This window comes from Acanthisitta chloris, unplaced genomic scaffold (genome assembly GCF_000695815.1).
Source record: "Acanthisitta chloris isolate BGI_N310 unplaced genomic scaffold, ASM69581v1 scaffold38030, whole genome shotgun sequence".
Lineage (NCBI taxonomy): Eukaryota > Metazoa > Chordata > Aves > Passeriformes > Acanthisittidae > Acanthisitta > Acanthisitta chloris.
The window spans coordinates 74-13,116 of record NW_008654024.1 but is presented as its reverse complement, the minus strand read 5'-3'; the positions used below and the strand labels follow the sequence as shown (position 1 = coordinate 13,116).

At 36.8% G+C, this 13,043-nt stretch overlaps 1 protein-coding gene across 1 annotated transcript in view; it reads right to left on the bottom strand.

The window, feature by feature from the left end:
* CCDC39 (coiled-coil domain containing 39) overlaps nt 1–12,473 on the bottom strand; it is a 20,630-nt gene extending 8,157 nt beyond the window's left edge. The window contains exons 1-11 of the mRNA XM_009083034.1: nt 12,363–12,473; nt 11,172–11,318; nt 10,304–10,462; nt 9,278–9,370; nt 9,064–9,192; nt 8,365–8,556; nt 6,624–6,727; nt 6,210–6,342; nt 2,941–3,135; nt 2,104–2,265; nt 677–814 (exon numbers count right to left, since the gene is read on the bottom strand). Of these exons, the coding sequence (XP_009081282.1) occupies nt 677–814; nt 2,104–2,265; nt 2,941–3,135; nt 6,210–6,342; nt 6,624–6,727; nt 8,365–8,556; nt 9,064–9,192; nt 9,278–9,370; nt 10,304–10,462; nt 11,172–11,318; nt 12,363–12,473 (1,563 nt within the window). The remainder of the gene's footprint in view (nt 1–676; nt 815–2,103; nt 2,266–2,940; nt 3,136–6,209; nt 6,343–6,623; nt 6,728–8,364; nt 8,557–9,063; nt 9,193–9,277; nt 9,371–10,303; nt 10,463–11,171; nt 11,319–12,362) is intronic.
* Between the last annotated feature and the right edge of the window lie 570 nt (nt 12,474–13,043).

The window sequence follows — 13,043 nt, the reverse complement described above, 5'->3', positions numbered from 1 at the left end:
AGCTTTCATGGAGTAGCAAGTGCACCAGTTAAGACAATCCCAGAACTTTTTCCCCTGCTACTCAGACCCTGTTTTGTTCTACTCCCTTAGTTCTTCCTTTAGGAAGGCTAGAGCTTATTGCAGGGAAAAAAAAGTGTGCAATAATTAGAGGAGTGGAAACTGTATTTTTCTATCTATAAAAATACAGGGAAAAGGATTTCCATTTTGTTTCCAATCCTTAAATCAGACTATAGATTGATCCAAACTATTGGCTGTGAAAAAAAAAACCCTTGCAGTTTAATAAGGAAACTGTGCCAAACTTAATAGTTGTCATCACAAACAGAGTGAAAAATCAGTATTAGGTAAAGACATCCTTGAACAGTAAATATATTTTATATTTTGAGGTTAATTTTTTCTCAGAAAGAAACCCAATCATGCACTGACCAGGTGGATATTGTGGTATAACTAATGTGGGATTAACTTGACACCCCATCAGACTTCATGCTGTATACAGAGAAAAAAGCAACACTTTTAAGATAATAGTGATGAAGGTGACTTTAAAGTTTGGGAAGGAAGGTGTAGGTTAGGAAACTACAAAGAGGATTCTTACAATTATAATGATGCAGCAATGTGGGAGGCAAAAAACAGCCCAAACAAATGTGTCCTGTATTAGTAAAGTTGCAAAATAATACTGTACCTGCTTAACAGCTTTAGCTTTCTTTAACTCCTGACCTGATCTCTCATTGAAAACATTTAGTTCATCTATCTTCATCATCACACCACTTGTTTCTTCTGCTGTCTTATCAATTGTTCTCTTGATCACCTGGACGTCATTCTGTTTCAAAATAAGGCATATTGAGTCTAGTTCAGTAAATGTAAATTCCAACAAAATCTACCAGTTAATTTTAAATGAGATACAAGTCCTGGAACCAGGAACTCTCATCATCTTGTATCCATATGCTGCTCTGCAAACAGTGCCTGGGGCATGGCAGTGCTCATGCGGAGTGCTGGTGCAATACTGATGTCACTGCTTGTTTTGTTTGGAGTGTAGTAATTGCTATTTATACATTCAGCCAATGAGGCAATTCTAATAGACTCATGCATTTTAGTCTAGATAAAATTGTCTCCTGACATGTCTGGCCATGACTTTGATATTTGTAGTTCATCTTCGTAAAACCATCTGTCCTTGGTAATACTCCAGAGTAGGAATAAATTCGTGGAGGTAGTTTCAATGTTTGATTACACTCACTGCTCAAATTTCCCATCTCCTCAAAACTGTGTGGGCACCAGTTGCCCAACATTAACTGGAGATCCATGCTGTGACAAGATTTAAAGGGATCTCCTACAAGTAGTTTCTTCCTCTCACTAAATAAATTGTTTTCTTAACTATCACTTTGAGAAACCAGTGGTGATGTTTTATTAAAAACCTGACTTTTGTCTTTCTATGGTTTCTCTTTGAAAAGAGGTTTCTAAAACTGTTAAAATGGAGCTGATTGATACACAAAAACTTTTCTTGTAAAAAGAAATTATACATTTGCTACCGAATAAGTGGCTGGTTTATATCTACCAGAAAGGTAAGTGCATTTTCAAAGAATCAATGAGGATCACTGCATAGGAAAGCCAAAGAACAAGCATGTGTGTGCAAAGTTCTCACATGGGAATCAAACCAGCAACATACTCTTTCTGAATTATGTATCAGGATGAGGTCAACTAACTCAAATACTGTCCCTTCAGTTCTGTAATGTGACTTTGTACAACTTTAAATGCAACTGTACTAATCAATTTATGAAAAATATAAAATAGCTTCCCAGAACTGCATGCTCCTATTCTGCATGGCCCTAATGATAAACTCAGACATTTGCAAGCTCTCAGTCACAGCCTGATGAAAGCTAAACTTGTGTTTCCAACATTTCCATGCTTGTCTTCATGCTAAGATGTCTCAGTTGGGCAGTAATGACCAATCTCTCTGGAAAGTATTTGGAATATGTGAACTTTTTCACACAGGGTATGCAAAGTTAAGGTACCTTTTAATCTAATACCAAATTATTAACTAATACCCAATCTACTTAATTGACTGAGGTTTCTAGATGTTACACAGTCAACCTGAGGTTCTAAGGAAGTTACCTGAAGTTTTTTGTGCTGTGCATGTAAAACATCATATGCATTTTTCTTTTCTTCTACAGTTTTCTTAAGTTCAGCAACTTTTGCTTCCAAAACTTGTCTTTCTTCATTAACCTCCCCTTCTAGCCGTGACAGCCGTCCCTGTACTTGCTGAAGATAAAAATCCTGTTAAAATAATTTTTAAGAGAATTAATAGTATGAGATAAGCAATAAGCTTGGATCTAAATGTTGGCTTTAGGACAGTCACTCAATTAAGCTATTGTTTTTATAATAATTTCTGGCTTATAGACCTCATTAGCAAAATATCTTAGATGACTGATGAGCAGTGATGGTTCAGGAGTAATCTTGTAGAAGAGTAACAAAGCACACTCAGCACAGGCTGCTGTAGGGAGGCTTACAGTGCAGTTGCCATCTTGCTGTTACCAGTAGATGCTGATATAAAAGAGCAAATTTTCAAAGTGGTGCATAGGAAATATGCACATAATCCAATTAGTAAATAACAGGATTTTGGCATGTACCTCTTGTATTGCTTTAAAAATATACCCCGAGGTATCTGTGTTTCAGAGGGATCAAAGTAAAGAATGGATTTTAGAAATTAGTGGGAAAAACAGCAGATCAAAAAACCCAAAAGAAATGCACAAATGCTAAATGTAGGTGATACTTTAGCAAGTTCCAGTTGTTTCTATTTTATCTATACATCTAGATACAGAAATTAATGCAAACTTCAAGTTTTACTGCATGGCATTTCCTAAATGGTAAGGTGTTAGAGCAGAATTCAAGCTATTTGCTACCATTAGACTCAAGAAATAATCACGGTATGAAAATACATGAATATTTTACCTGGTTGTATATAAATTCTTGTTGTTTTAACACATCTGCATCAAGTTTGTGCAGTCGTTTCTTGAGATTTTTAAGTTCCATTTGATATACTTCGATTTTTGCTAGAACTCCCTTCTCCTTCACGCTCTGCTCTTGGAACTCCTGAGTCTTCTGGAAAAGTAGTTCCTTTAACTGTTTTACTTCAGTTTCTTTTTCCTGGTGACAAATAGATAATTAAGTAGAAAGAGGCAATTAATCACATCAGAAATAATTTCTGAGGAATTATATATAGGAAATACATAGGAAAATTAAAAATTTTAATACCATATCAATTAATATGAATATAGAATTTCACAGGTCTTCAAAATGATTCTCAGAAAAGGTCTTTCATAAAGTTGTAGAATTATAGGGGTTGGAATGGAGCTTATAGATCATCTAGTCCCAACCCCCTGCCCTGGGCAGGGACACCTCCACACTACACCAGGATGCTCAAGGCTTCATCCAACCTGGCTTTGGACACTGCCATCCACAGTTGGTGCATCCACAGCCTCCCTGGGCAACCTGTAAATCTTTGACTTACAGAAAGTAATATTTTTTTAATTCTTTTTTTTTTCTACACTCTAATCTTACCCTACTATTACATCTCTTTTTTTTTTCCCCAGTTATGGGAAGGCTACTTTTTACAGCCTTTCAGAATACTAAATTCCTATCATCCTTTTAAAAAAACCTCCCTACCTCCCTATTGCCTCTAGGATAGATGAATATTTGAAGAAATATAATGCAAAGCTTTTCAACGGTTTAATAAAACTTGTAACTCTGTGTATGCACATGTGTGTTTATATAAGCTGGAATAATTCTGTTTGAAAAATTACATATTTTAAAATCAGTTCCTTATCCCCAGAGGTAAATTGACATTAACACCTTAATCAGTGCAGGAAATGAGGTTTTAGGAGGGTCTGTTACAGTAAGACAATGCTGAATATTTCACGTAACCCGAAATGTACTGAAAGCAAACAAAATTGAGATTATTTTCTTTTTATAGCCCTAACAAGGAAGACAACTTATTTTTTCATTCCCTCCTTCCACCTCTCCCACCCAAAGAGCCAAAGACCTTCCAAAGCTCAGGCCATTCAGCATGGCAGTTTCCTGTAAGGTACATCCTACAGTGAGTGATGCGACTTCCCAATCCTGCTCCAAAAAGACTCATTTACATTTACCTCAAGCCTGGTACAGAGTCTGAAGATGTACATTTAAATTAATATGCAAAACACATTGTTAATCCATGTGTTTTCCTGATTTTATCTGAGCACAGCCACCTTGCTGGCTTTAATAATGGTGAAAGATAACTCCTTTTCTGAGAGTTTATAATCACATTCCACATTCTACCAAACAGAGTTTTTTTGTAGTTGAACTTGTTCTAAGTGCAATTCCAAATCCAAAATTCAGGAAGTAAAAGGCAAGTGTAAGTTTAATATGAAATTTCTACCGACTGCAGTAGATGTCAGTGAGCTTTGGATCATGCCTGAACAAAGGAATTTAATTTTGGAAGCAAACTGGGTTTTGTGCATGTGCCCAATGCTGAGCTGCACTTCTGAAGCTAATGACAATGACAAATTTGTATACTAACATGGGATCATAATTTGACCTTCACTTCATGGTTTTTCATTCATATCTAAACTAATTTATTTAACAGAAATGGTTTTTCTCCCTTTAAGTGAGGTTTTTAATAGTGATAAGATATTCAATGAGCTGCACTGTGCAACAGCGTTTTGCCACAGATTGAAGAGGGAGAAGTATCACAGAACTAGAGAAAAAAAACGGTGACATGTCATCCACATTGTTCCTGTAAATATCTCTTCACAGTAAATTAGTAGATGCAGCAAATAGCCATGTGTGTCTAATGGTGATGGAAGGCAAGCTTCTGACTAATGCAGTACAGATATTGTTCAAGAACAGTTCATCCTAGCTAAAATATTCCCCTGAAGCTGTGGAGCTGCCAAGCTCAATGTCATCTTAGGTTATCCGCCACAGACGCAAGTAAAGAAACCCTGCTAAGGGTTTAGCCCCCCTGGGAACACTCTTAAGGGAAAGCAAATAAGGTTTTCATTTGAATGAAATGTTATACCATTACAACTGTTTTCAAATGATCTGAAAAGGCAAAACAGGAAGGCCTGTAATTTAAGAAACTCTATAAAGGAAAGACATCCCATCTCTAGTTTCTGAAAGCGTGTTTAAAATGTACAGTTAATGCCTGTGGAGTTTAAAAGTTTGAAAAATAATGTTGAATGTAGTGCAGGGCATTTTTGCACATACATGCTACAGGAAACACAAAATAGAGGGGAAGAAAAAGTCTACAGTGTTGTGCACAGATACAGCTTTGTTGTCACTTGTGTGGAACACCTGCTGTCATATTAATTCAACCTGGTCATTCTACAGTCATGAAAGCTTCAGCATAGCCAATGCTCAGTTGTCCAGCAAAATGAAAATAACCCATTTCTATCATGTCCAGTTAGAAGCTAAGTAATAAAAATAGTGTTAGAAAACTAGTAGCAAAATGACAAGACTGTATAAACCTTTTCAGAAATGCAGGAAAGTTCAGATGACGGTTTTACAACATTACATTTACTCAAATGTCCTTTGCAGGTCATCAGGTCATGATGAATTAGGATGTTTTATTCCTGTACTTAATTTGCAACATAAGAAATGGGTTTTGAATTTAAAAAGTATCATTAGAGATGTTTAAAAACTAGTCACTTTATTAGAGCTTGCACATGCCACTTGCCAGGTCAAAATCTGTATTCATCATGAAATCTGAAGTGAGCCAGTAATTATTTAATAGTCCACAGCAAGTTAGATGTTGCAGAGTATCATGTGGTAGAATTAAACTAATGAGGAGCAGACTAGGCCAGCCAAATCAGATTAAAAGATTTCTAAATCTTCTTTAATCCATTTGCCAAAATCAAATCTCTTTGCAGATTTATAAGTTTGGGTGGTGCTTTACTGGAGCCAAGATATTTTTAGTGGCAATGTTAAAAGTCATGCTGACAAGATTCTCACTAATAGCCTTATTGGTGGGTATCAGTATTCTATGTTAATATATTGTTCTGAATCACTAGGATCACTGATTTTCCTCCAGTGTTCTCAGCACACACACTGACATATTGTTTGATGAAACAGCTACATGTCATATTAATACTTTAATTTAATTTTGATGCATACATATTTGTTCTAGGTAGAGGTTGCAAATTCAAATGAATTGTCATTTACAGAAACCACGAAAGGCATTTTACCCTGACACTTTCTTCTTCTTCCTTCAGTATGTCTTCCATCCTCGAAGCTTTCTCTTCTGAACTGAGTGTCTCCTCAGTCACAAGCTTCAGCTTATTGGAAAGACTTGCATTGGTTTCATTAAGAAAGTTTAATCTAAACAAAATGACACGATTTAACAAGTTAAATGTATGTTGCATAAACAACACTGCCAAAAACAAGCAGCATACCTGACTGAGCAGATGCCTAATAGAGCAGGCTAAACTTCAACCTATGATAACCAAGGCTCTAACTGATTTTCCCATGCCCTTCAAAAAGAAGGATTGCAGGAGTCGGAGGCTCTAATAATCAACATTGTTGAAGGTTCTTTACTATCTCAAGGATTTGATTGTATTACTAATCCTTACTAAATATATTTTTAAAGGTCTGTTTCTTACCTTGCTTGTTTTTTCTGAATTTCTTTCACCAGATTGCTTACTTGTATTCTCAGATCATCTAGATCAGAAGCAGTTCTGTTCACAGTGTATTTCAAAGCTTCCAGCTAATAAATTACAAAATAGAGCAATTGAGCTCTCGCTCACTCTGGTACATGTTAGCATATTTCAAATTGCAAAGGACATATTTCTTGGAAAGTATTCCATTTCTTGTTAACAGTGCTCTCCAAATGAGGAGTGCTGCAAATTCTAAGGCAGTGTAAATGGGCACAGCTAGTAAACTCAGTAGAGTATTTTATATAATCTGAATGCTGGGAAAAAAATATTTATTAATTAAGAACACAGAATTAATTATGGAGGTGCTTCAGGCTGCAAGTCTCTTCCAATGGCATCTGTATAAGTAGAACTGTGCTTTTATAGTGCACTGCTGACTTTGATGCGGTTCTTTATGAACCTTATAGATCTCATAAATATTTATATGTCAATTTTTTTGGGTGCATAAAATTATTTTAAGTTAAGGGATCACTGTGACAAAAATACAGAGATATTTAATTTGGTAAAAAATACATGACAGCATACACTTATAAACAGGATAGGAATACTTTGCAATCAGCAGCTCATTCATCTTTGGCAGTATCACTTAACAGCATAAGTGTAATTGTTTTCACTTTCACACATGAAGAAACCTGATCAAGGGCATGTGCAGCAGGTCTTTCTGTACCAGAATGAGAAACTGGGAGGTCACAAGTTCTCAGCTGACCTGTCTTTCTCTCCTTGTTTCTCACACACATGCCACAGATATTCTAACACCTAATGGGAGACTGTTCTGTTATCCCATCATGGAGTAGTAATTGTGAAAAACTTCAAGCAAGAATCTCAGCTTAAGATGAAAATCTACCAATTCTGTGAACCCTCAAGTCTGCATGAATTATGGGGTAATCTGATAGCCTACACCTTGTATGAGCTACGTACAGGTTAATTAGGAGATCAGTCTACAAACCACCTGCTGCAGAAACCTATCCAAAGTTAAGGCACCAGCAGATGCAGGCTTTGTAAGTATCACTAAGTTTGCTGAGTAGCCCAGTGTTACCATTTTCTTGTTAGGAGAAAACTCAGGTAATACAAGTGTATCCCTTCTCAACAGAGCCATGAAATCACCTCCTAGAAATACTTGTAGAAGCATTTAAGTAATTAAGCAGTGCAGCTCATTCCCAGTTCTAAGTGCAGAGTAACTAGGGACAACATCAAGCATGGCTTGTTCAAAGGGCAGCCCTGTCCTACTGCCTCTTGATTAGAAAGCCATGTGAAAACATTTGTTGTTTCCCCCAGGAATTGTAACCTGACAACAGGAGCCATCAACATGTGCTTCTGAAAGCACAGGACAGGAATTGTTTGGATTAGGGAAGAGATTTCTCTCATCTGTATACAATACTGCAGTCCACATATGTTAAAAGCAAGACACACCTCCTGAGGCATCTAATAGTGTTGCATGATTTAAGAGACTATTCATCCATTTTACACCAACACAACAGAAAATACAAATGAATTTTTTCACCACTTTCAATGAAAGGATTAAGTTGAGGGTTCAGATCCCAATAATCAGGAGTAGGATGAGAAATGTAGGCATTTTGTTGAATTATTAAGAGTCTAGTGCAAAACCAGAAGAAAGGAAATGCTATTCCTGTATTTCCTCCATCTAGACCAGAGTGATAGATGTTTTTCTGAACTGTTTGGTCATCCTTACCTCATCCTGCAGCCGAACCCTGTAAGTATCCTGAATTTGGTACTCGTTTCGGAGGCTGGCAGCTTCCCGTTCAGCTGAAGAGATTTTCTTCTCATATTCCATATTGTTAACAGTTTCATTTACCAAAAAGGAACTCTTCTCTTTCAGCATAATTTCTTTCTTTCTGATCTCCTGTTTTACGTCTGCAATTAGCTATCAGGATAAAAACATTTTAGATTTGCTTGCCTTAGTTCAGATGTGTTAGATTAATACAGGGCACAACCAGAAGATCAATTGTTCTGATGACTCCTATTTGCATGAGACAGCCCAGTTATCCCATCATTCTTAAAACTACTTTAGTCCACTGATACATCACAACACCAAATACTACAGTTGTTTTGGATGGGAAACTTCCATAATATTCCAATAATTGAGAAAAAATGTGACACTATAAACTCACATGAAAATAAAATAGTTTTTGATTGAATAGGGAAAACAAGATAAAACTTCAGATAGACTTGAAACAGAGGAAATGCAAGAGGAGAATTGCCAACAATAGTGATGCTTACTTTACCTGACAGATTTTCAGCTATTCAGTGAAAATTGTGTATTTTGAATGGTTAAATAAAACATTAGATAGTGGAAAAATTATACTGTAGTTCTGGTGTTTACAAAACCAAAAAACCCGCAACTGATACGGATCAGTTACAGCAGTTTTACCAAAGCACATTGATCAATCTGTTGGTCTCGTTTTTGCATCTGTTGTATTGCATTCTCCCACTGCCTGATGACTTCTTGCCTTTCTTGATGAACTCTGCGAAATTCTTCTGCTGTCCTGTCAAGCTCTATCTGTTTCAAAGAAAGCACACCCATGATTGCTCATGTTAACAATGTCACATGTAACAAGGGATCTTCAAGAACCTGAAGCACAAACCTGAGCTGTTATGGTTTCTGTAAACTCATTATCAAGAGCTCTGTGCTTCTCATTCGCTTTCATGGTCAACTTGTCTACTTGAAGGGTTAATGCCTAAAGTGAAAGGATATGAAGATGTCATGTAATTGAAAACAAATAGATTATGTCTTATAAATTCTTAAAGCTCTGATACAATGAGGGGTGGTATTATCAGGACATGAATTTTATTGTGTTTTAGAGAACAAAAAGCTGACAGTCTGGCCTCCCAAATGTTCAGTCATACAAGAGGCCAGAATGTTGTCAGCCCTTGGGACCAGACTGCAGCAAGGCCCAAGTAACCCTCCACTGTGTGTAAATGCATATGTGGTGTCCTCAGCATCAGCTACTTCACTTTACACTACTGTGCTGTGTGACTGCTAATGTAAATGACACCAGTGAGACTGTTTGTATAAACTAAAGTTTTTGGGTTAAGTATTTAATGAGTAAAATGAAATTTCACTGTGTTTCGAGGTTCAGAAGAATAATAACCAGGGTTACTTATCTCTAAATTAATAATATGCATGAGAACTAACACTTAAAAAGTATAAACTTGTGGCTGAAGTCTCTGTTTGTACCATCTTTCATTATTCCAGGTGGCTTTACTGAAGGAGCTGTACTTTGTTCTCAGTAATATTAACAAATCCAGTTCTAATGGGAAAACCTACACCATTTGTCTCTACTTGCTGTGCATTTTTGAACAAACTCCTCTTAATCCAGTGGCACTGTTTTCTAGGCTTCATTATCTATTTGTGCGTGCTCTTAGAAAAGTTTAAATATCAATTTTACCCAAGCAAATTATGCCTTTCAGTTTTGTAAAACCTCTCTTTCCTGATCTTTAAAATGAACCCCATGTGGAATTGCACTGTTGTGCTAAATGGAAACCAGTTTAAAAGCACTGTGGTACAAAATCTTGTCTCCATCTCATCTAACTCGATAACATACCAAGGTCTTCAAATGCTAGAATGGTTCTCCATTTCATTTCTGAAAATTGCTGTCATTTCTACTTACTCCTAGTTTCCCTTCATCCTGTTGTGCATACTTTTGGATTGTGATAAAATCATCATCTTTACGATTTAACTCCTTTATCCAGTTCTCCAGAACTTCCTCATCGCAGTTCATCTGTTCTTTTAAGTTTTCCAGCTTCCTAGTGGTTTTATATATAGTATTCTAATAAAATTAGAGAAAATGAAAGGGTTAATATCGAATGTCTAATATTCCTTGAAGAATAATTGAAGCAACCGGTTCAAGCTACTGTTAACAAGTTTACACACATCTTGTCCACAGGATTGCTAGTTTTTTTGTTTATTAATTGTGTATTATTCTTGAGGAAAGCTGTTAGACATCCTGGTCTTAGAGAAGAAACAAGACAGCAAGTTGCCACAAACTTAAAATGCAAATAATTTTAAACAGGAAAGTGAACCTCTGGGAAGGTATACCTATGTGCAGGGTATTTACTCCATAGAATAAAGTGGTCTGAGGCATCAGGAGGTAAAGGTCATCCCTCACTCACAAAGGTCCAGTTCTTAGATCCTTATCCTACATATCAATTTACAAAGGGCCCCACGTGACTGCGAAGAGACTTCCTGAGACAAAAATGAGAGAATCTGGATGTGTGGCTGTGCATCTGGCATTATGAACAGAAATATTTCAATTTCTAACCAATATTTGCTAAGTCTTGACCGGTGTGTGCAAGGAGATCCATAGTGCCACTCTATTTGCCTACACAGGATACAGCACATCCAGATCATCTACTTATAGCTTACAAGTTTTAATTATAATTACCTGTGCTTGAGTTATAGTATTATTTCTGCAAGTGCAACTGAGGACATAAAACTTTGTAATACAGGTTTTCTCTTCCAAAAATTTTAAACCTTACTTCTTGACTGCTTTTCTTTTCTCTTAAGGAAACTATCTCCTCTTCCAGTCGTTTAATCTCTCTTTTGAGGTGTCCATGTTCTCTCTCAGCAAGGGCTTTAAAGTGGTGTTCAGTTTCAATTTCATTCTCTCTGGCTCTGTAAAGAGACTGAAGAATAATAAAGTTCAGTATTTGACAATAAATAAAATGCATATATCAACAAAAATACCCTTTTTTTACATACAATCAAATCCCAAGTCAGAGATGTTGTGATTTTAACATGTACATACAGGAATTTTCAGAGAAACTTTAATGTTTGGATTTTAGTATCTCAAAAACATGTATTCTTATACCTGTATACACACACATTGTATCAAGTATCCACAGATCAACCGTTTCTAGCCCTAAAAACTCAATTCAAAGATTTTTCACGCAAGAATCTTAACCTTTTAATATCAAAATCTCAGTCTCTTGATCACCAGTGACTTGACATTAGATTCAGAAGACACAGCAAAAAAAACAATTTTAGTGTTCTGTGCTGGGACAAACCTCCACCAGTAGAGCAGTATGTAGCCTATAGCAGTATCTCTGTATTTTCTGATCTTTCTTTCTTTTAATTTCAATTAAAACTTGAATCTGGCACACACATACACACAAGAAAACCTACCCCCAAAAAACAACAAACAACAAAAATTATTCAGCTGCAGCAAGTTTCTTAAGACTTTTTTGCCTAGGGTATTTTACCTTTCACTTGAGACTCATTAGAAATCTAACTCACCCATTCTGACCAGTTAACTATTTCACTTCCTTTTTCATTTCTGTGAATTAACTGTTCACTAACATTTCACAACTAACTCTTGACTATTATAGAGATTATAATTTTATTTTTTCCCTTGCACTCATGTTATGTTTTCCTTGACCATATTTTTTAAATAGCTACAAAAGTCCCCATTTGTGAAGAATCCTAAAATGCATCCTTGTTGGCTTTCTTCTAGGTACACTCACTTGAACTTGGGTGGTCTTTTTAAATGACTATCAAATAATATCACTGAGATATGTAGTTTAACTTTTGTTTCCTGTGGAAATCCTGGAATAAAGGCCTAGTAAATCTCTTAAGGAAACTGGCAAAATATCTGAGAATCCCAGCCACAGAAAGATAATAAGGTTACAAGTGTGTCTGATAAAACAGATCTGCTCGAGCTAGTGATTTACCTGAGTTAAGCTTAACTCTTGTCTCACATATTTCAAATGAGACTTCATTGCTTCTATGCGCTCCTCAAAGCTGGCCACTTCATTTTGCAGGTTCTCTTTCTCTTTTTCCATCGTCTGCAGCTGTTAAAGAGTTAGAACTGTCAAATCACTATATGCAGTTGAGTGCTTCTTACCTGCAACTACTTAAATACAGTCACTGCAACTACTTTCAGAAAAAACAACATAAGAAGTACATGTTGCATTCTTCCAAAGCAGTGAAATTAGAGAAGAGAAGGTTGTGTGGAGACCTCATAGCACCTTCCAGTATCTGAAGGGACTACAGGGGAGCTGGAGAGAGACTCTTAGGAGCTGCAGTGACAGAACAAGGGGCAATCGGTAGAAATCGAAAGTGGGGAAGTTTACGTTAGATATTAGGAAAACGTTTTTCCCTGCGCGGGTGGTGAGACGCTGGCACAGGTTGCCCAGGGAGGCTGTGGCTGCCCCAGCCCTGGCAGTGTTCACAGCCAGGGTGGATGAAGCTTTGACCATCCTGGTCTAGCGGGAGGTGTCCCTGTCCAGGGCAGGGAGGGTTGGGGCTAGATGATCTGTAAGATCCATCCCAACCCCTAAAATTGTACGATTTCAGGAGAAAATCGCAAGGCAACGCGCAGCTCCTGCCCCATCCCGCCCAGCTCGGAGGAT